This window comes from Eriocheir sinensis, chromosome 63, assembly GCF_024679095.1.
Source record: "Eriocheir sinensis breed Jianghai 21 chromosome 63, ASM2467909v1, whole genome shotgun sequence".
Taxonomy (NCBI): domain Eukaryota; kingdom Metazoa; phylum Arthropoda; class Malacostraca; order Decapoda; family Varunidae; genus Eriocheir; species Eriocheir sinensis.
Window position 1 is genome coordinate 9459559 of NC_066571.1, and position 21946 is coordinate 9481504.

General features: G+C 47.2%; 1 protein-coding gene across 6 annotated transcripts in view; it reads left to right on the forward strand.

Moving 5' to 3' along the window:
* The window catches only part of LOC126987005 (uncharacterized), a 148334-nt gene that overhangs the window by 32846 nt on the left and 93542 nt on the right, over positions 1-21946 (forward strand). For 3 of the 6 annotated variants that reach the window (XM_050843640.1, XM_050843639.1, XM_050843638.1), the window contains exons 1-4: positions 6577-6717; positions 8506-14001; positions 15873-16100; positions 16365-16539. In XM_050843640.1, the coding sequence (XP_050699597.1) occupies positions 6693-6717; positions 8506-14001; positions 15873-16100; positions 16365-16539 (5924 nt within the window). In that variant the 5' untranslated portion in view covers positions 6577-6692. Of the gene's footprint in view, positions 1-6576; positions 6718-8505; positions 14002-15872; positions 16101-16364; positions 16540-21946 lie in introns of those variants that run through there. The other 3 variants (XM_050843636.1, XM_050843637.1, XM_050843635.1) reach the window with 2 other exon arrangements.

Here is a 21946-nt window from a genome sequence, read left to right on the forward strand (position 1 = left end):
AACCAATACAACACTAGTGGAATGTTTACTTGATACCCTTGGAAACACTAGCATCGACCTACTCATGATGGAATCCGATCTTCCCTCAGTGCAGCACGTCATATAGAATCCAGTCTTCTTCAAGTGCAAGTGCGACACCTTATTTAGAATCCAGTCTTTCCCAGTTCAACACATATCGAATCCAATCTTCTCTCACTATAGTAAGGTGACCAGACGCTTCCGGCTCTCACAAGTCACAACTATTACTTCCAAAGGCCACAGAAGAAGCTAATCGGGGTCTTGTGAGTGTTTTTCATATTCATGGCGGATAAACGTTGTCAGTCTATCCTCCTTCTCTGCACAGATTCCAACGTTTTGATATCCATTCTATAGTAAGGTGACCAGACGCTTTCTGATCTCACAACAACAACTTCTACCAAAGGCCACAAAGTAGATTAATCGTGGTCTCCTGAGTGTTTTTGATAATGATTTCGGATAAACGTTGTCGGTCTATCCTCCTTCTCTGCTCGGATTCCAACGTTTTGATATCCATTCTATAGTAAGGTGACCAGACGCTTTCTGATCTCACAACAACAACTACTTCCAAAGGCCACAAAGTAGATTAATCGGGGTCTCCTGAGTGTTTTTGATAATGATTTCGGATAAACGTTGTCAGTCTATCCTCCTTCTCTGCTCGGATTCCAACGTTTTGATATCCATTCTATAGTAAGGTGACCAGACGCTTTCTGATCTCACAACAACAACTACTTCCAAAGGCCACAAAGTAGATTAATCGGGGTCTCCTGAGTGTGTTTGATAATGATTTCGGATAAACGTTGTCAGTCTATCCTTCTCCTTCTCTGCTCAGATTCCAACGTTTTGATATCCATTCCAACGTTGCCAGATTGTCGTACTCAGCCTCTTATATTTACCAACTTCCGACCCTAAACTTGTCTCCTGGTCCCCGTTAACTAGATGCATTTATATTTATCGTTAAAATAGTGAATTCCTGATGTTTCTTGGCAATAGTTAGGCGCCAGAAACCGGTAAATACTATGCTCTGAGTACGATGATCTGGCAACTGTGATCCATTGTATAGTAAGGTGACCAGAAGCTTTCGACGCCCACAACAACTATATGCTTCCAAAGACCACAGAAGAGATCAATTGGGGTCTAATAAGTCCTTTTTATATTCATGGTGCAAAAATCTTGTCAAACTATCCTCCTCCTCTTCCTCCTTCTCCTCCTCTGTACAGATTCCAACTTCCTGATATCTATTCTATTGTAAGGTGACCGGAACTGCACTGCATATTCGAGATGAGGTCTCTGACTAATGATAAATATAGCTTGGGGATGACTTCTTCAGCGTTTCTGTTCACTTTACTAACCTGTTGAATGGTGACGCTCGTGTGTGTGTGTGTGTGTGTGTGTGTGTGTGTTGTGGAGGGAGGCGCCCAGTGTCATTATTCGTTTTAGTATTTGGGTTAAAGGGACAGACACACACACAGAGAGAGAGAGAGAGAGAACATTAAACCATCACAACTTCTTACTTCATGACTTTCTTTTTCTCGCTTTACAAGAGGAAGTAGTGACTCAAGATTGGAGGAGGAGGAGGAGGAGAAGGAGGAGAAGGAAGAGGAGGAGGAGGAGGAGGAGGAGGATTCAAATCATCAGAAGGCGAAACATGCACATCCTGCCTCCTTCTCTGATGATGATGATGATGATGAGGAGGAGGAGGAGGAGGAGGAGGAGGAAGAAGAAGAGGAGGAGAAGGAGGATTATATCTCTTATATGTATCATTGTGTGTGTGTGTGTGTGTGTGTGTGTGTGTGTGTGTGTGTGTGTGTGTGTGTGTGTGTGTGTGTGTGTGTTCGGTTCACGTCGCAGGAAGGCGAAAATATTTTGTAACTCGAAGAAAAAAAATAATTTGCGGACATTACGTTAAATTTTGTGAGGCGAGTAACGGAGCTGTTGTATTTCTCTCTCTCTCTCTCTCTCTCTCTCTCTCTCTCTCTCTCTCTCTCTCTCTCTCTCTCTCTCTCTCTCTTGTTTTTTTTATATATTTTTCGCTGATTTCGCTTTGTGTGTGTGTGTGTGTGTGTGTGTGTGTGTGTGTGTGTGTGTGTGTGTGTGTGTGTGTGTGTGTGTGACTGTGTCCTCTTGTAGTCATAGGTTGGATAGAGGGGGGAGGGGGAGGAGGGGGGATAGGGCTGAATAGGCATATCCTCCTCTTCTTCTTCCTCCTCCTCCTCCTCCTCCTCCTCTTCCTCTTCGTCGTCATCATTATCCTTTTTTTCTCTTGTTCTTTTTCCTCTTCTTGGTCTTTTTCTTCTTTTTTTCTTCTTCCTCTTCTTCTTCTTCTTCTTCTTCTTCTTCCTCTTCTTCCTCATCTTCCCCTTCTTCTACTTATTTTTTTCTTCTTCTTCTTTTTCTTCTTCTTCTTCTTCTTCTTCTTCTTCTTCCTCTTTTTTTTTCTTCTTCCTCTTCTTCTTCTTCCTCTTCTTCCCCTTCTTCTTCTTCTTCTTCTTCTTCTTCCTCTTCTTCCCCTTCTTCTTCTTCTTCTTCTTCCTCTTCTTCCTCTTCTTGAAACACTTCCATTACCTCATCTACTTCTACTAATACTACCAATTCTTCTTTCCCATCTACTGTCTCTTATGCTTATTCCTATTCTACTTCTTTTCTCTCCTCCTCCTCTTCCTCCTCCTCCTCCTCTTCCATTCCCTCCAGTTCCTTGATCTCTCTCCCTCAGTCACTCCCCCCACCTCTCATTTCCTCCCCCCTCAATGCTCACTCTTCCCTTCTCACCTTTTGTGTCTCCAGTGTCATTCCTCTCCTTCTACGTATCTGTTTTCATCCTTTTTTTTTCCCTCTCTTTTTTTTATTAATGTTTTGATGGATTTGATTTGGTTGTTCTTTTTTTCAAGCTTTCATTTACTTAGATTACTTAAGATAGATTGTTTTAGATAGATTACTTTAGATAGATACTTTAGATAGATTACTTAAGATAGATTACTTTAGATTACTCTTATAGGTTACTTATTTAGATTACTTTTTTTAATATTTTGTCGGATTTGATTTGGTTTCTGTTCCTCTCTGTTAGTATCTATATATTTTTTTTTCTCAAGGCATTTTATTCATCTTTTCTGTTTCTCTTATTTATTTTTGTCTTTTAATATCTCTTCTCTTATTCCCTTCTACTCTAATAGGCTTTTTCCCTTCTCTCTTGCACCTTCTCTTCTTCACTTTCTCTTTCATTTCATATTTCCGACCCCTCTCCTGTTCTATTACTCTCTCTCTCTCTCTCTCTCTCTCTCTCTCTCTCTCTCTCTCTCTCTCTCTCTCTCTCTCTCTCTCTCTCTCTCTCTCTCTCTCTCTCTCTCTCTCTCTCTCTCTCTCTCTCTCTCTCTCCTTCTTCCCCTTTCTCCTCCCTTACCCCATCTTCATTTACTTTCATTTGTTTGCTTGTTTGTTTGTTTGTGTGTGTGTGAGGGGGGGGTAAATCTCTCTCTCTCTCTCTCTCTCTCTCTCTCTCTCTCTCTCTCTCTCTCTCTCTCTCTCTCTCTCTCTCTCTCTCTCTCTCTCTCTCTCTCTCTCTCTCTCTCTCTCTCTCTCTCTCTCTCTCTCTCTCTCTCTCTCTCTCTCTCTCTCTCTCTCTCTCTCTCTCTCTCTCTCATCACCATTTCCTTCTCCACTTTGCCCTTTTCTTCTTCCTTTCTCCTCCCTTATACTTTCCTCCCTTCCCTTACCTCCTCCCTCACTTTCTCTCCACCACCACCACCACCACCACCACCACCTGTTATCATATCGAAGGGCGTTGGCCATTTGCTTCGCTATTAATAGTTTCTACGACAGCACTTTCCTCCTTCCCTCCCTTCCTTCCTTCCTTCCTTCCCTCCTTCCTCTTTTTCTTTTTTCCTTCCTTCCTTTCTCCCTTTCTTCCTTTCTTTCTTCTCTCCTTTCCTTCCTTCCTTTCCTTCTTTCCTCCTTCCTTTCTCCCTTTCTTCCTTCCTTTCTTTCTTCCTTCCCTCCTTCCTCTCTCCCTTTCTTCCTTCCCTCTTTCCTTCCTCCCTTTCCTCCTTCCCTCCAACCTTTCTCCCGTTCCTCCTTCCCTCCCTCCCTCCCTTTCTTTCTTCCCTCCCGACCTCCCTTTCTTCCTTCCCTCCTTCCTCTCTCCCTTTCTTCCTTCCCTCTTTCCTTCCTCCCTTTCCTCCTTCCCTCCAACCTTTCTCCCTTTCCTCCTTCCCTTCTTTCTTTCTCCCGTTCCTCCTTCCCTCCCTCCCTCCCTTTCTTTCTTCCCTCCCGACCTCCCTTTCTTCCTTCCCTCTTTCCTCCCTTTCCTCCTTCCCTCCAACCTTTCTCCCTTTCCTCCTTCCCTCCTTTCTTTCTTCCTTCCCTCCTTTCCTTTCCTTTCCTTTTCATTTCCATCCTTCAGTTCACTTCTCGGTCCTTCCATTATTTTCTCTATTTTACTTTCTTTACTTTCTTTGCCCTTCCTTTTTTTTCCTTTCCATCCTCTCTTCCTTCATTGTGTGTTTCTCTCCTTCTTTTTCTTTATTCCGCTCCTTATTTCTACATTCTTATTTCCCTCCATTTAGCTTTCTCTTCTTTCACCTCTTCTATTTCTCTTTCCTTCCTTCCTTCCTTCCTTCCTTCCTTTCTTTTTTCCTCTCTTCCTTTCTCCGCTTTTTAATTTTATATCCTTCATTCATTTCTGCTTTCTTTCCTCATTCCTATTTTGCCCTTCTTTCTTTCCTTCTTCTTTCATACATATATACATTTTACTTAACTTTTCTTTTAATTTCTCTTTATCCTTCATCCTTTCCCTCTTCGTTTTTTATGTCCATTCCTTCCTTGCTCTCCTTCTCTCTCCTCCTCCCCTTCCCTTTCTCCTTCCTTTCCCTTTATCTCCCTATCATACAATCTTTCAATCCATCCTGTACTTAATACTCATCTCAGGTTCCTCTTCCTCCCTTCCTCTCGTCTCTCTCCTCCCTCTCCTCTCCTCTCCTTGCATCCACTCTTCAGCCTCCTCCCCTTTAATTCCTACACAAGGATCTAAGGAGGCTCAAGAGGTCAGTCAGAGAGATCCTACACATGGCAACTCATGAGAAGATCTTATTCACAACTTCCCTCCTCGTCCATTTAAACTGTCTAATCTCCATTTTTAAAGCCTTCAATTGTGGTTGCATCAAGTTCAGTTTGTTCCACTTTGTCCAGTTGCCTATTCATGAACTATTTTTTGTACTTAGCTCCCTCCTGAACCTTGAGTTATGCTGTTTATTTCCACTGTTGTTTGTTCTAGCGTTTGTTCACAGTATATGTATTTAAACTCACCATCAAGTTCGCATTTCCTCAGTTTGTTCCACTCGTCCACCAACCTATTCATGAACTATTTTTTGTACTTAGCTCCCTCCTGAACCTTGAGTTATGCTGTTTATTTCCACTGTTGTTTGCCCTAGCGTTTGTTCACAGTATATGTATTTAAACTCACCATCAAGTTCGAATTTCCTCATTTTGTTCCACTCGTCCACCAGCCTTTTCATGAACTATTATATTTATGCTGTTTATTTCCACAGTTGTTTGTCGTAGAATTTGTTTACAGTACATGCAGCTACTCTGTCTAACTCGCCGTCATCAGTGTCTTTTAAAAGCTTCATTTAAATCACCTTGCAGAGTATATGTCTTGATAGCGAGTTCTTTCCTTATTTCCTTCTTTCTCTCCTACGTATATTACTTTCCTTTTCTCTTTTCTCCCTCCTATCTTTTTTTCCTTCCCTCCTTTACTTCTCTCCTTCCTACCATCCTCCTTCCCTTCTCTCCCTCCATCTTACTTCTTTTTTCTTCCTTCTCTCCTCCCTCGATCTTTTTCCTCCCTTCTTTCCTTTCCATTTGTCCTCTCCCATCATTTAGCGTTCCTCTCCCTCCCTCCTTCCTTCTCTTCCTCCATCCTTCTCTCCTCTCCCTCCCCTTCCTCCCTCCCTCCCTCCCTCCCCGGGCCTTCACAGGGGGCTCACTAGAGGGAGTTCTGTGCAGTAACGAAGACGACCTAATTGGTGTGAGTGTGTGTGAGTGTGTGTGTGTGTGTGTGTGTGTGTGTGTGTGTGTGTGTGTGTGTGTGTGTGTGTGTGTAATTTTCACACGATTAGATTTTCTGGTTGAAGGAGTTTCTTTATTTTGTTTTTTCTTTTCTTTTATTTATATATTTTATTTATTTTGTTCTTTCTTTTTTTTTTGGTATTTTGACTGACTGACTGACTGACTGACTGACTGACTGACTGACTGACAGACTGACTGACTGACTAACAAACAAACCAACAAACAAACAAACAAACAAACAAACACCACTACCTAACGGACTGACTGACTGACTGACTGACTGACTACCTACCTACCTACTTACCCACCCACCTACCCTACTTACTCACTTACTGACTGACTGACTGACTGATGAACTGACTGTCTCATAACTAAGAAAAGAAGCGAGAGAAAGAGCGAGCGAGAGAGAGATTTTTAAAGAGCCTCCGCCGGCCGCCTATCTCAGTCTGTCTTTAGCCTTCGTAGGGGGAGGATGTCACGCTTTCCTCCACCCCACCACCCCCACCACCTTCACCTCTCGTTCGTCCGTGTGTTCGTGTGTGTGTGTACGTGTGCGTGATACCGTGACCTTTTTGTGTGTGTGTGCTTGACTGTGTTGCATCATCGTCATCATCAGCATGTCCGTGGTAGCATTCTTGAGAGGTGAGTTTGTGTGTTTGTGTTTTTTTTTTGGGGGGGTAGATGTGTGTGTGTGTGTGTGTGTGTGTGTGTGTGTGTGTGTGTGTGTGTGTGTAAGCTGCCCTATAGGTCGAGCATAAGTAGAGTCCTCGTGTAGATTATACATTACTAGATGACTGAAAGAAAATGGGAACTGGGAGAAAGTGAAAATTGAATCAAAGAAAATGAAAAAAAAATATTAATAAACAAACGTAGAATGAAGGAAATAGTTAAAAAATTACTTCTACTACTACTACTACTACTACTACCTGACCTAAACCTAACCTAACCTAAACCTAAATCTAATCCTAAACTTAAACCTAACCTAACCTAACCTAACCACTACTACTACTACTACTACTACTACTACTACTACTACTACTACTACTACTACTACTGCTACTACTACCTGATCTAACCTAACCTAACCTAACCTAACCTAACCTAACCTAACCTAACCTAACCTAACCTAACCTAACCACTACCACCACTACTACTACTACTACTACTACTACTACTACTACTACTACCTGACCTAAACCTAACCTAACCTAAACTAACCTAACCTAACCTAACCTAACCTAACCTAACCTAACCACTACTACTACTACTACTACTACTACTACTACTACTACTACTACTACTACTACTACCTCCACCACCACCACCACCACTACTACTACTAATAATAATAACAATGTCAGGGTAGGAAAATTTAACAAACCTTGACAAATTATGAAGAAAAAGAAACAAAGAGCAATTATTGAGAGAAAGAAATCGGAAAATGAAAACAACGAGACAATACGAATGTTAATTTTCTTACAACGTCATAGAAGATAAGTATTAAGGAAAGGGAGGAGGGGAGGGGAGGGGAAGGAAGAGGGAGAGAAAGAAAGGAGGGAAAAATAGGGAGAAGGAGGAAGAAAGGGAGGAGGAGGAGGAGGAGGAGTAGAAGATGAGGTGAAGAAGAGATAAGGATAAAGAGTACGAAGAGGAGGAGGAGGAGGAGGAGGGGAGGATAAAAGGGGTGATAAGAGAAGGGGAGATAAATGAAGAGAAGGGGGAGAATAAAGGGGGGGAGGGGTGCTGGGGTGAAGAATTGAGGGGGGTGATGTGTTATAGAGCGAATTTCCTGTGTGTGTGTGTGTGTGTGTGTGTGTGTGTGTGTGTTAAATTATGAGTGTTTTTAACGTATCATTTTGTTATTATTAGTCTTAGTGTTTAATATTTACTCTCTCTCTCTCTCTCTCTCTCTCTCTCTCTCTCTCTCTCTCTCTCTCTCTCTCTCTCTCTCTCTCTCTCTCTCTCTCTCTCTCTCAACTAGAGTAGAAATGCAACGTTTAGGAGCCTTCTGAATAATGTAAAATCACTTAGGTTTAAGGACAGACCACCTAGTCTGGACCATGGGGTCTGTGTGGTCTGATTTTCTATGTAAATCTATGTAAATCTCTCTCTCTCTCTCTCTCTCTCTCTCTCTCTCTCTCTCTCTCTCTCTCTCTCTCTCTCTCTCTCTCTCTCTCTCTCTCTCTCTCTCTCTCTCTCTCTCTCTCTCTCTCTCTCTCTCTCTCTCTCTCTCTCTCTCTCTCTCTCGGACAGGAGATACGTGTGAGGTGTCTTGCATTCCTCTCTTCTTTCTTCTCTATTATTATTTTTTTATGTTCGAGTGTAAGTAGGATATGGTTCACGCACACACACACACACACACACACACACACACACAACAACAACAACAACGACAACAAGAACAATCCTAACACACACTTCCTCCTTCAGAATACGACCATGGCGGCACAAGATCATCACTTCCATCAGCGGCAGCAGCAGGGTGGCGGGGAGTAGGAGGCGCAGCAGAAGGAGCAGGTGGAGGATTTAGAAGTAGTTGCCGAAGTAGTAGCAGTTACAGTGGGCGAAGGAGACCGCCACGCCCCCACTCAGTCTCCTGGCCCCCCCGCCCCTCCGAGCCGCCCCCGCCCCCGCCGCCAGGAGCCATGCCCGCCAGCAGCCGCGAGAAGAGTCCGCGAGTCAGCAAGCTCTTCGGGAGGACTTCGAGTGAGTCCCGCTTGCCCAAGACTCAGCAGGAGGACGCGGCTCCCTTGGCGGCGGGGGTGGAGGACCCGGCGGACGATGTCTCTGCTGCCACGACCACCACCACCACTACTGCTTCCACCACGACCACCACCACTCCCACCACCTCGACCTCCTCTGCCGCGGCGGATGCCACTGTCGTAGCCTCGTCTCCGCCCTCGTCGTCCTCCTCCGGCAAGGCCAAGAAGAGTAAGAAGGGCTTCCTGCCGCTACTGCGAGGCCACCGACCGTCCAAGAAGGAGGGGAAGGAGAAGGAGAAGGAGAAGGAAAAAGGAAAGGAGAAAGATAAAGAGGACAAGAAGGAGAAGGGGAAGAAGGACAAAGGTGATGCTGGGCTAAAAGTTGACACAACACAGGTCAGTGAGGGAGAGAGCCTCCTGCCGCCCCCCCAGCAGAGCCACCCCAAGACTGACCCTCCGTCCTCCGCCCCAGAGGCAGGGGTTGAGGGAGCCCCGCCCCCCGCCGCCCCCATTGATAGTGATCCTCTGAAGGATGAAAAGACTCCCGGGGGTGATGAGGGCGGGAAGGGGGGCGGCGCCGCTCGTCCCTCGCAGCCGACCTTCAAGTCGCCGCTGCACAAGCTTCAGACGCTGCAGCGCTCCTTCCTGCACAACAGATTCGGCTCAGCGGTGCACGATGCCGCCACCTCGCCGCCCCCCCACCGCGGCTCCGCCACGCTGCGCCCCGGCACCCAGCTGCACCCCGTGGCCGCCCAGCGTTACCACACCCTGGGCCCCTCCTCGCGCCCCCCGCAGGAGGGCGAGGAAGGGGCGCGGGGGTCAAGTGAAGGGCGCACCGCCACCCTGGACGCCGTCAGGGCGAGGTTTTACAATCATGTCAGCAATCTGACATACGAGGGCATGGACTTCCCCGGGGAGGAGCCTGCCCCGCCCCTCAGCGACCCCGCCCTCGCCGCTCGGGGCTGTGCCGCCGCAGCCACCAAGGAGAAGCGGGCGTCGCGCGGGGCTGCAGCGGAGGGCAAGTGCGCGGCGAAGCTTGACGTGAAGAAGCTCCTCCTTCAGAGCCTTCTTCAGGAGGAAATTGTAGGGGACGCCGCCGCTGCCGCGGGGGCTGACTCGTCCATCACCATCGACGGCAGCCAGACGGTGAAAGCGAAGCTAAACATCACAGTGGTGAAGACCCCCGAGGCGACCCGCCGGGGCCGCGGCGGCTCCCTCAGGGGCAAGGGCTCCCAGCGACGGCGACGGGCGGTGCTGGGGAGCGCTGCCTCCACCTCCTCCACCACCACCACCGCCTCCCCTGTTGCTGCCACCACTACCACTACCCCCTCCACCACCACTGCCGTCACCACCACTGTCACCACTACTCTGAGTACCTCCGTCACCTCAGTCACTACTGCCACCACCACGCCGAGCACTGCCACCACCACCACCACCACTACCACCACCACCACCCCGGTGATGCTGCGGGATGGCGTGCCTATCCCAGAGTATGCCAAGGTGCACAAGAGGAAGAACACGCGGCCAAACATCCTGAGGGAGGCGATGGACGAGGACGAGGACGGGGACGAGGAAGAGTTGGAAGGGGAGGATGGTGAAAGGCTGTCCCCTGGGACCTTCCCCTCCACGCACCACGAGTCACCGGCGGGGAAGGCGCCGGTGGTCAAGAAGATCGAGTCCGCGGGATACAAGTCTCGAAAGGACATGGAGGCGACGCTGAAGGTGAACCCCGTGCGGCGCGCCGAGAGCTTCAAGACGGGCGGGCGTGTGGTGCGCCGCAGCAGCCTCTCCTACACGTCCCGCGCCAAGGTCATGGAGGGAGAGAGCTTCGTCAAGACCCAGGCCACGAAACTCCGCCGGAAGGACTCCAAGAACGGGCGTCTGGACCTGGTGAAAGGGGCGCGGACGGCGGAGTACCGGCTGAGCGTCACCATCAAGCCGAGCACCGTGGCGGCCCTGACGGACAAGTTCAACACGATGATCTCACAGAACCAGGCGGGGCCCCAGGATCTCCCCCAGGTGACGCTGCACAAGACCCGCATCCCGCCCCTGGCCCCCCGCGTCGGCACGGTGCACAGGACCAGGCAGAAGTTCGTGAGGCTCGACAGGGAGGGCAACGCGGCAGGGGTGCTGACGGAGAAGAGTCGTAAGGAGGAGAAGAACAGGGAGCAGCGGAGGGGCGTGGCGGCAGGGGTGGCTGGGCTGGCAGGGGTTCTCGGGGGGGAGTCCATCATCCTGAGTCGTGTGAGGGTGAATGGCAAGTACGGAAGGTCACCCAACGCGAGGTCACCCAATACTAGGTCACCCAACACCAGGTCACCCAATACCAGGTCACCCAATACCAGATCCCCCAACTCCAGGTCACCGAACACGAGGTCACCCAACAGGAGGTCACCAAACACCAGGTCACCAAATACCAGGTCACCCAACACCAGGTCACCTAATAGAAGATCTCCTAACACGAGGTCACCAAACTCGAGGTCACCAGTAACCATGTCCCCTACTACGAGGTCACCCACTTCGATGTCGCCTGTTAGAGCATCCAGTCCGAGGTCACCCACACCTAGAGCCACAACTTCGAGGTCACCGTCCCCATCGTCCTCAAGGTCATCCCCGCCACCTCGCCGACTTCCTGCGTCACGGTCAAGGTCGCCCCCAATGAGGTCAGCGCGGCCCAGGGGGGTGCGGCGACGGGGCGTGGCGCGGCGGCGGAGTTCGACGGGCGTGGGGGACAACAAGACCGACGAGGAGAAGGTCTGCGAGAGGATCAAGACCGCGCTCTCCTCCAGCAAGTTCAAGGGCGAGAGCGAGGACGAGGACGACGAGGAATCCGAGGACGAGGACGAGGAGAAATGTCAGAGAGACGCCGAGAGGGAGCAGTCGCCGTCCTACACCAACGTCGAAGTCAGACCACCGATGCCGGCCACCCTACTCCTCCGCGCTCCCAAGGCGGTGGCTGAGGGTGTGGGAGGGGGTGTAAGTGGTGTATCCTCCTCCGTCACCCCTTCAGGAGGACGCTTCCCTGCCACCCTGCCCGAGAGACACGCGAAATCTGACTCACTCGACTCTGGGATATCCACGGATGGGTACCAGTTGTCGCCTAAACTCCGCGTACCCAGCGTCTCCGGCCACACGTCCCCCTTGCCTGAGGACTGTTCCCTGGACACGGTGGCTTCCTCGGACACCTTCAGGAGTGAGGACAGCGCCGTGGCTCTCCGGGGGGTGGAGGACGCGGAGGAAAAAGATCTTCAGCAGGAGAAGGATGTTTCGACCTCTCTCAACGATGAAGAAGAGCCTGAAGAGGACGAGGACGCCAGGATCTTAGACTCAGAGGAAAAGGGGATGATTGACCTTTTGGAATCTGAGAGTAAGGATACCGAGGAGTCCTTAACCTCACCGCGGCCTCCCTCGCCACAGGAACCAACGCCCTCGACCTCCCAGTCACAAGACCCAACGATGGAGACTTCTAAGATCGTTCCTGAAGGTGGTGAGGAGGAGGAGCGGCAACTAGAGGCTGATTCTAGGTCGATGGAGAGCAGTGGGCAGGACGACTTGACTTCGGAGGTGAGTTCGGTGTGCTCGGAGGCCAAGGCGAAGAGAGGGAAGCCGCCGGAGAGCCGCATCTACACCGCCGTCAAGTCCGCCGTCAAGAACACGGTAAAAAAGACCAAAGAGAAGGATGCCGAGAGGAAAGAGGAGCGAGATCGAAGGAACAGGTCCCCTTCGGCTGACCGGGAGAAGTGGTACCGACGAGGCCGCTCCAGGGAGAGAAAGGACAAGAAGAAAGAGGAGGAGGAGGATCGGCCTGAAGGAGGGGATGACAGCGAGAGGGAGAGGGAAGGGAGGACGTACGACAGGTTCACCTTCAAGAAACTGAGAGAAAAGAGCCTAGAACGAAAGAAGAAAGCCAAAGAAGAGAAGAAGAAGGAGGAGGACAAGAGAAGCACCTCGGAGGACCCTAAGAAGGAGGGGAAGAGCAAGAAGAAAGAAGATAAAGAGGAAGGGACGTATGGCAAGTGGAACATCCGGTCAAGGTCACGAAGCAGAGACAGAAAGAAACACAAGGAGAAGATCATGGAACAGATCACCAAAGAGGAGGCAGAGGAGGAGGAACCAGGAGAGGAGAGACTTGACCCCCTCCGTGCCTCCACCTCCCTTCAGACCCTCCCAGGCTCCTCCCTCACGCTCCCTCTCACTCTCAGGAAGCCCCAAGAGACCTCAGTGTTTACCTTTGACACCGAGAGCCTCTACGACAACCCTCAAGTCCTCGCCTCCCATTCCATGACGCTTCCACCCCCGCCTAAGACCCCGATCCCCTCCCCGCCCTCCTCCGCCACGCTGGCCCTCCCGCCCCCACCCAACACGCCCATACCAGACCCACCCACGGAGGCCTCAGGCTCAGGGCAGGAGCAGAAGGGCGCCCTCCACGCCTCGGATAAGGACAAGGGCGGCGGGGACAGTGACAGCAGCGCCGAGACGGAGAACATCTATGAGAACCTTTACGCGCCGAACCTGGAGAAGCTGTTGAGGAACCGAGAGAAATTGGAGGGCCGCGGCATCAGACCCAACTGCTCCTTCCTGTGGAGTGAGGGCGGCATGACGCTCCCAGGCTCCGGCGACGTGGCGGACCTGCAGGAGGCACTGACGGAGGCGGACGAGGATGAGGATGAGGAGCCCGAGCGATCCCCCTTCACCAGACAGCCCGGCGTGAGGAACTACTGCCGCTACGGGAAGACTGTGTTCGCGGGGAGGGGCAAGGACGGCATGGGGGCCCCGCACCACAACTACGCCGAGCTGACGCAGCGAGGCGGGGCGGCGGAGGACACGCACACCTTGACCTATGACGACATCGGCGCCGCGAGTGCCGTGAGTTACGACGACGTGAGGGCCCCGCCGTCCTCCTGCGGCTATGACGACGTGCGCGCCCCGTCCAACCTCGGCTACGACACCATACATCCGCCGTCCGAGGGCTACGACACCGTGAACCCGCCGCGCTCCGACTCCAGCCAGTATGACGACTGCGACGGCGGGGTGGTGACGGCGAGGTTCGCAGTGGTGCGTGAAGACCAGCTTGACTCCATCAGCTACATGTACGACGAGGTGGCCATGTACAACGCCTCACTGTCCTCGCACTCCTACGAGCCCGTGTACCCCCCCAGCGGCCCCGTCCCCTGCATCCAAGAAGTCCCCGAAGATGCCGGAGGGTCGCCTGAAGGAAGTGAAGGTAAGGTGTTGTTGTTGTTGTTGTTTGAAGGTTACGCAGATTAGTTACTAAGATGGCGCCACTATAAACGCTTGCCTGCGCCATGACGGGCTGGGGCCAAACACCATCCAGCCCCCTCAAGCAAGCCTGCCGGTGCTGTAGGCGTAGACGTATACACCTGTTACGGGAGAGTCAGTGTGTGTGTGTGTGTGTGTGTGTGTGTGTGTGTGTGTGTGTGTGATCGGTCTTTCGCACATACACAAAGGGAAGCCAGCCACTTATATACAGTAGAAAAAAAGAATATCGGAAATGAAAAGCGAGAAGAGAAAAATTACTCCTCTTCCCGTATGTATTTCCTCTGTCCCCCGCCCTCCATGACCCATCCATCAGGTGCTACCCTTTTCCAGACCCATTTCCTCCCATTAATTCTGGCTCTACTTTGCCCGCCCGAGAGAGCCCGGGTTCGATTCCCGGGCGGAGTGGAAAAATTTGGGCGGCTTTTCCGATACCCTACGCCCCTGTCCACCCAGCAGTGAATGGGTACCAGGTATTAATCGGGGGTTGTGTCCTGTCTCCTAGGATCTGTTCCCTTCTCCTATAATTCCTTCCCCTTCTGTCTCTCTCCGGCATATGACCACAGATGTTGCGCCGACTAAACGAAACTTTCCAACTTTCTACTTTGCCCGCCTTAGTTTCATGCGTTTAATGGTTACGAGTTAGCTAGTCCTTCCTTCCCTTTTGTTTATGTTTATCTGTCTGTCTGTGTCGGTCTGTGTCTGTCTACCTGTCTCAGTATTCCCACCCGTTATACACCATCCCATTTTCTTTTATTTTTTTCTTTTCCTCTACAGACCCATGTTTTGTTCCCCACTCATCCCCCATTTCTTTCTATACGTCACATGTCCCACCCATCTCACCATCCCATTTTCCTTTATGTAACTCTTCCTTTTCCTCCTCTCCACACCCTTGTCCTTGTTGCCTCCTGCCGTCATTCTCTCCTCACCCATTTCCTCTCTCGCCTCCCCGCCGGACGCGCGTCAAATACCTCAACGGGCAGGTAACAGGTGGGACAAGGCTTCAGGACAAGGCTCTGTATCCACTCACCCACACACACACACCTTGCCCGGGGGAAGATAATTGCCCACCTGTCTTTTTTATTTTTATTTTTTATTTATTTATTTATTTTTTTGGGGGGGTGGGGGGGAGGGAAGGGGAGGGTGTTTTACTGTGTCAGTGTGTGTGTGTTGGGAGGGGGCGTGTTAATGTATGTGTGTGTGTGTGTGTGTGTGTGTGTGTGTGTGTGTGTGTGTGTGTGGTCAGTCTGTGTATGTAGGGGAAAGTCTTAAGTGCGTATGTATGCATAACCTTGGTACACACACACACACACACACACACACACACACACACACACACACACACACACACACACACACAAGACCACGGACTGACCACCTGTGTTAATTGGTTACACACAAATTACCTATCCGCTAATTGTTGAAAGTAAAGGTATATAATAATAATAATAATAATAATAATAATAATAATAATAATAATAATAATAATAGTGATGATGTAATGATAAAAAAGAGGAAATTCATTGATAATAATTAACTTTGTCTAATCTATCTTTTCCTCTTTTCTAATATCTCTTTCCTCTTTCCTCATCCTTCCTCTTCGTTTCCTCCTTCCCATTTTCTTCTGTCTCCGTTAACTTATTTTTCTTATGTCATCATCTAACTTTTTCTCCTCCTCCTCCTCCTCCTCCTCCTTCTTCTTCCCTCATTATTCTACTTTTTCCTCCTTCCTCTGTTATCCTTTCTCCGTTTATTTACTTATTTCTTTCTACTTAAACTTTTCTTCATCTCCTCCTCCTCCTCCTCCTCCTCCTCCAGATGGAAGCGAAGGAGGAATCCACGAGGTTTTCTCCTATAAGCTGACCCGTATTGGCACCACCACCACCACCTTCACCACCTCCACCACCATCACCACCACCAACACCTCCACCTCCACCAGCCACCTGCCTCCACCCTCCCCGCCCACCACCCACGCCCCGCCCACGCCCACCTTCGCCCACTCCTCCTCCTCCACCTTGTCCTGCACTCGCGCCCGAAGAAGACATGGTGAGTTGTTTGTTTGTTTGTTGTTGTTGTTGTTCTTCTTCTTCTCCTTCATCTTCTACCTGTTCCTGTTCTTCTTCTTCCTCCTACTCCTCTTCTTCTTTTTCTTCTTTCTTTTCTTTTCCTTCTTCGTCTCCTTCTTCTCCTCCTCCTCCTCCTTCTTCTCTTCTTCTTCATCTAGTTCTTTTTCCTGTGTTTTTTAATCCTTGTTTCTTTCTCCTCCCCTTTAATCACCCTTTCCTTAACCCTACCCCTTCCCCCCTCCAGGAGCCGCCGTGCCCCCGCCCCTATCTCTGGCCGGGGTGGGGGGCGAGGGTGGGGCGCCGTCCCCCTCCCTCTCCCCCACAGAAGGCAAGAGCGAGACCTCGGACGAGTGGGTGGACGTCAGCGATTCGGAGACAGACGCAAGTGGTCCCATCAGCATCACTACTCAGATACCGCTGTGAGTAGTGTTGTAGAAGTAGTAGTAGTAGTAGTAGTAGTAGTAGTAGTAGTAGTAGTTGTTGTTGTTGTTGTTATTGTTTTGCAGTAGTGTTGTAGAAGTAGTTGTAGGAGTAGTAGTAGTAGTAGTAGTAGTAGTAGTTGTTGATGTTATTGTTTTGCAGTGACGGTAGCGGTATTAGTGGTATTAATGACGTAACTGTAGTCTTATTTTTCTTGTTTACTCTCCTTTTTTATATTTTAAGCGATATCTTCTATTTCCAGTTTTAATATCTCAGTGGTTTATATTCGAGGCGTCTTGGTTGATGCAATAGAGGAGAGAGTTATGTATTTCGGCCACAATTATCCGTTTATTTCCTGTTTTTTTCCTTGAGGTTTGCATTTACGATAGTCTTGGCGAAAGGGAAGGTTGGCAGGTATATCAGAGTTTCCCATGACACAGCGACATCGCCCCGTTTTCTCTTACGACACGAGACAGAAACTGAAGTAATATAAACGGAAACTGAAGTAATATCACTGACTGCCGGTATGAGGTTACTGCAACGGTCTAATTAACTACGGTATAGCGGTCATGTCTACGCTTAACAATTATTCTACTCTCTCTTTCCTATCTCCCTTATTCTTAACCTTTTCCTTTCCCTTTACTCCCATTATCACCCTCTTCCTATATCCACCCTTCACCTCAACCAGTTAACTATTCTCCCCATCTCCTCTTTCATTTTTATCCCATGTCCCTCCCTTCGCAAGCAGTGACATACATACATATCCTACAGGTGTTCCATTTTTACCTGTATTTCCGGGGCGGTAATTAAGGTGAGGTGTGGGGTTGACTCACGTGTGCTAAGTGCCCAGTCAATTTTTATGAGGGAGGGAGAGTGAAGGGAGGTAAAGGGGGAGAGAGGGGAGGGGGTAAGATGGTGAGGGAGCGAGGGATGCTGAGAGGATAAGAGGAGGGAGAGGAAATGAGGGGAAAGAATGAGAGATAAAGAGGGAAAGGGAAGAGAAAGGGGACGAAAGGAAAGGGAAAAGGAGATGCAAGATTAGAAGGAGGAGGAGAGAGGAAAATGGGGGCAGAGGATGAGGGATGATGAGGGAAAAGGAGGAGAGAAGAGGGGAAGGATGACAAGGGTAAAGGAGAAGCTGCAAGACTAGGAAAACTGAGGGGAAGACTGGGAAGGGAAGAGAGGGTGAGGGAAGGGGAAAGAGGGGAGGGGTGACCAAGGAAATGGGAGAGCGGTGACATCAGGGAAGGAAAATGAATAAATGGAAATAATGGGGAGTTAGGAGGTAAGATGAGGAGAGAAGGGAGGGGAAGTGAGGGATAGGAGGGTAGGATTGTGACCGAAGGGGAAGTGACGGGAGGAAGGAAAGAGAGAGGGGAGAAGGGAGGCGAGAGAGAGAGAGAGAGAGAGAGAGAGAGAGAGAGAGAGAGAGAGAGAAGTGATGGAAGAAGGAAGGGTAGAGGGGAAAGGAGAGAATGAGGAAGGGAGAGAGGGGAGGTGAGGGAAGAGGAAGGAGAAAGAAGGAAAGGGAGGGGAGGAGGATGAGTCATGCTTGGAAATCTAGCGCCCTCTTTTTACACACACACACACACACACGCACACACACACACACACACACACACAAGCTGATCACGTTACTTTAGCACCAGATCAAAACAAACATAATTAAAAGCACATCATTTTTAAGCTTAATAGAGAAAATAAGCAAATAAATATATCACGGCTAATTAACTCCAATAATGATAATCAAACAGCAATAAAGAGCAAAGATTTGATAGAGAGAGAGAGAGAGAGAGAGAGAGAGAGAGAGAGTAACGGATAGCGTGAGTCATAACAGGGAGGGTGGCGTGGAGGAGGGAGAGGGAGGGGGAGAGAAGATGCAACAGTCTCCCCTCCCTTTCCCTCCCTCTCCTTTCTCTTCTCCCCTCCCTCCGCTCCCTTCTCCCCTCTCCTCTCCCTCCCTCTCCATTTTCAAACCATCTCACACACACACACACTCACTCACAAACGCTCTCATTCCTCCACAAACTCTCACATTGTGTCTGTCTCTCTCCCACGCTCTCCCACGCAAGTCAAGGAAGGGAATCAAATGCCTACAGGAGCGTGCTAGCGTTGAAAAGGACGTGGATATAAGGAAATAACAGTGGAGTGTGTTTATGAAATACTTGAGTTGGTGGTGATTGTGTGAACGGTTCGGTATTGATCAGAAAACGTTTTACCAAATTAGATGAGCGAGAAGGAACGTTTGATTGCTTAGTAGCGTTGAAAAAGACGTTTATATAAGGAAATAACAGTGGACTTTGTGTTTATGAAATACTTGAGTTAGTGGTGATAGTGTGAACGTTACAGTATTGATCAGAAAACGTTATACTAAATTAGACGAGCAAGAAGGAACGTTTGATTGCTTAGTAGCGTTGAAAAATACGTAAATATAAGGAAATGACGGTGGATTTTGTGTTATCTGAAATACTTGAGTTAGTGGTGATAGTGTGAATGGTTCGGTATTGATCAGAAAACGTTACCCTGCAAGAGATAAGTGACCCAAGAAAAGAAGATTGGTCTACCTCTTAGCGCTGAAAAAGACGTTAATATAAGGAAATAGCATTGGAAAGTGTGTTGATGAAATACTTGAGTTGGTGGTGAGACTATGAACGGTACGATATTGATTAGAAAACGTTATACTAAATTAGGCGAGCAAGAAGGAACGTTGGATTGATTAGTAGCGTTGAAGAGGCGAGTATATGAAAATGATCCTGCTGTTTGTGTTATCTGAAATGCTTGAGTTGGTGATGATAGTGTGATGATATTGATTAGAAAACGTTATACTACCAGAGATAAGTGACAGAATAATGAAATTTGGATTGCTGATTAACTTTGAAGACATGAATCTAAGGAAATAACGGTGAAGTTTGTGTTAAGTACTTGAGTTATCGCGGATATTGTGAACGTTACGATATTGCTTAGAAAACGATATCTACAAAATAAGGAAAATTCGCCGCCTGCTTTGTAACTTTGAGGAGAAAGTAAAGATATGAGAAAATAACGTTTATGTTTGTGTTGACGTGATAGTGAAGTTGTTCATGCGTATTGTTATAAACTGAACGAAATCTCAGAGAAAAAGTTCTATATTACGAAAATGAAGCAGTAAAATCGTAAGATGTGTTTGGGGGTTTAAAAATAGACATGAAGTGAAATGCTTGTGGAAAATTGAGTTGATAATGATGAGAAGTGAAGAGAAATGGTGATTGCTGGATGACATAATGTGAAGTGAATGTTAATTGAACCTGAACAATGTGACCTTACGCACGGCAGTTATTATTAACGTAAAAGTGAAGAAAGTTGATGAAAGGGAAATTATATCACGTGACTTTGTAATGCGTGTAGTTAAAGAAGTATTAAAACGACATTAGCTGGTTGAAAGAGATCGAAAGTAAAATGAAAGTGGAGATAGAAGGAAGGAAGGAAGGAAAGTAAGGAAGACGGAATGAGGGAAGAAGGAAAGAAAGATTGAAGAAAGGAGAGAAAGAGGAAGAAAGAAATAAATAGTTGAAAAGGAAGAGAGAATCAAATAAATCAGAAAATAGATTGGAAAAAAGAAAATAGCGACGGAAAGAAGGAAATAAAGAGAGAGAAGGAAAAAAATATAAAAAAAGGAAAGGAAGAAGTAAATAAAGAAGAAAAGATAAAAAGACAAGAAAATAAAGCAAGCAAGAAAGAAAAAGACTCGAGGAAGTTAGGAAATAAAGAGAAAGAGAAAGAAAAAAAAGACAGACGAACGAACGAAAGAAAGAAAGAAGGAAAAGAGGAAAACAGAAAAAAAAGAGAAAAGAAAGAAAATAAAACGAAACTCAAACACACATACAAACAAACAAACAAACACAAAAACCAACACAATTTCTACACCGTTACTGTGACTCGATAATCTGTTCTACGATGACAGAGTTACCTGACGTGTGTGTTTGTGTGTGCGTGTGTTGGTGACGGCGTTTGTGTTGCCGTTACCGACCTACCTGCCTGTTTGTGTGTTTGTTTGTTTGTTTGTTTAGCCATGGCAGTGTTACCAGTAGTGGCTCATATTGGGTCGGTGATTAAGGAGTGGTAAGTGTTGAGAGAGAGAGAGAGAGAGAGAGAGAGAGAGAGAGAGTTGCATCACCCTTATATATTTCTCTACATCATCTATCTGTCTGTCTATCTATCTGTCTGTCTTTGTCTATTTGTGTATCTCGATTTATCTATCCTTATATCTATCTGTCTCATACGTTTTCTAAGTCCTTTTGTTATTATTATTTTTATTTATTTATTTATTCACTTATTTTCCTGCTTTCTCAACTTTCGCCTCAAAATTATTATTGTTATCATGAATTATGGCGTCACAAATATATTCTTTCCTGGCTGTCATATTTTTCCTCTTTTCTTTTTAGTTCCAAGAAAATTTTGCAGATCAACACAATATTACTAACCCTTTTCTTTCCTGGTCTTGTTCTTCATATGTTTTCTTTATTTTTCTTTTCTACGTGTTTCTTTTCCTCTTTCTTTTCTTCTTTTCTTGTTTTGTTTTGTTTTCATTTTAACTTTTATCTTTTTCTTGTTCTTGTTCTTAATTTTTTTCTTTATTTTTCTTTTCTACGTGTTTGTTTTCCTCTTTCCTTTTTATTTCTTTTCTGCTTTTCTTGTTTTTTTTCTTTTTACTTTAAACTTTTTCTTGTCTTTTTTGTTCTTGGTCTTGTTCATTTTTTCTTTATTTTCTTCTTTTCTACGTATTTGTTTTCCTCTTTCCTTTTTTTCTTTTCTTCTACTTTTCTTGTTATTTTCTTCTTACTTAACTTTTTCTTGCTCTTCCTCTGCTTCTTCTTCCCCCTCGTCCTCTTTTTTCTCCTCTTTCTACCTTGTTTTTCGTTTTTTCCTTCTTACTTTAAAAATTTTCTTCCTCTTCCTCTGCTTCTCCTCCTCCTCCTCCTCTTCCTCGTTGTCTTCTCTTTCTCTTTTTCTCATTTTAGTTTCTCTGTTTATTATTTTCCTTAATATGTGTGTTTGCCGTGTTTTTTTTTCTCTCTTTTTTTCATTTCTCATCCACTATTCTTTATTTTTAATCTGTGTATTTCTCTTGTTTTCCTTTTGTTGTTGTTCTTTCTCCCTGTTTTCACTAGACCGCTCACTGTCTGGTCGTTCATATTCATACCGTGATTTCTTTAGTTTTTCATATTTTATTCTCATGTATTATTTCTTTTTGTTTCCCATATGTTTTGTCTATCTGTCAATTCATCTATCCTTCTATTTGTCTTTCCTTCCTTTCTTCTTGTCTTTTCCCTTTCTTCCTACCTAACTCCCTCCCTATATATCTATCTACCGTCTCGTCTATTATTTCTTTTTCCTATATGTTTTGTCTATATCAATTCATCTATCCCT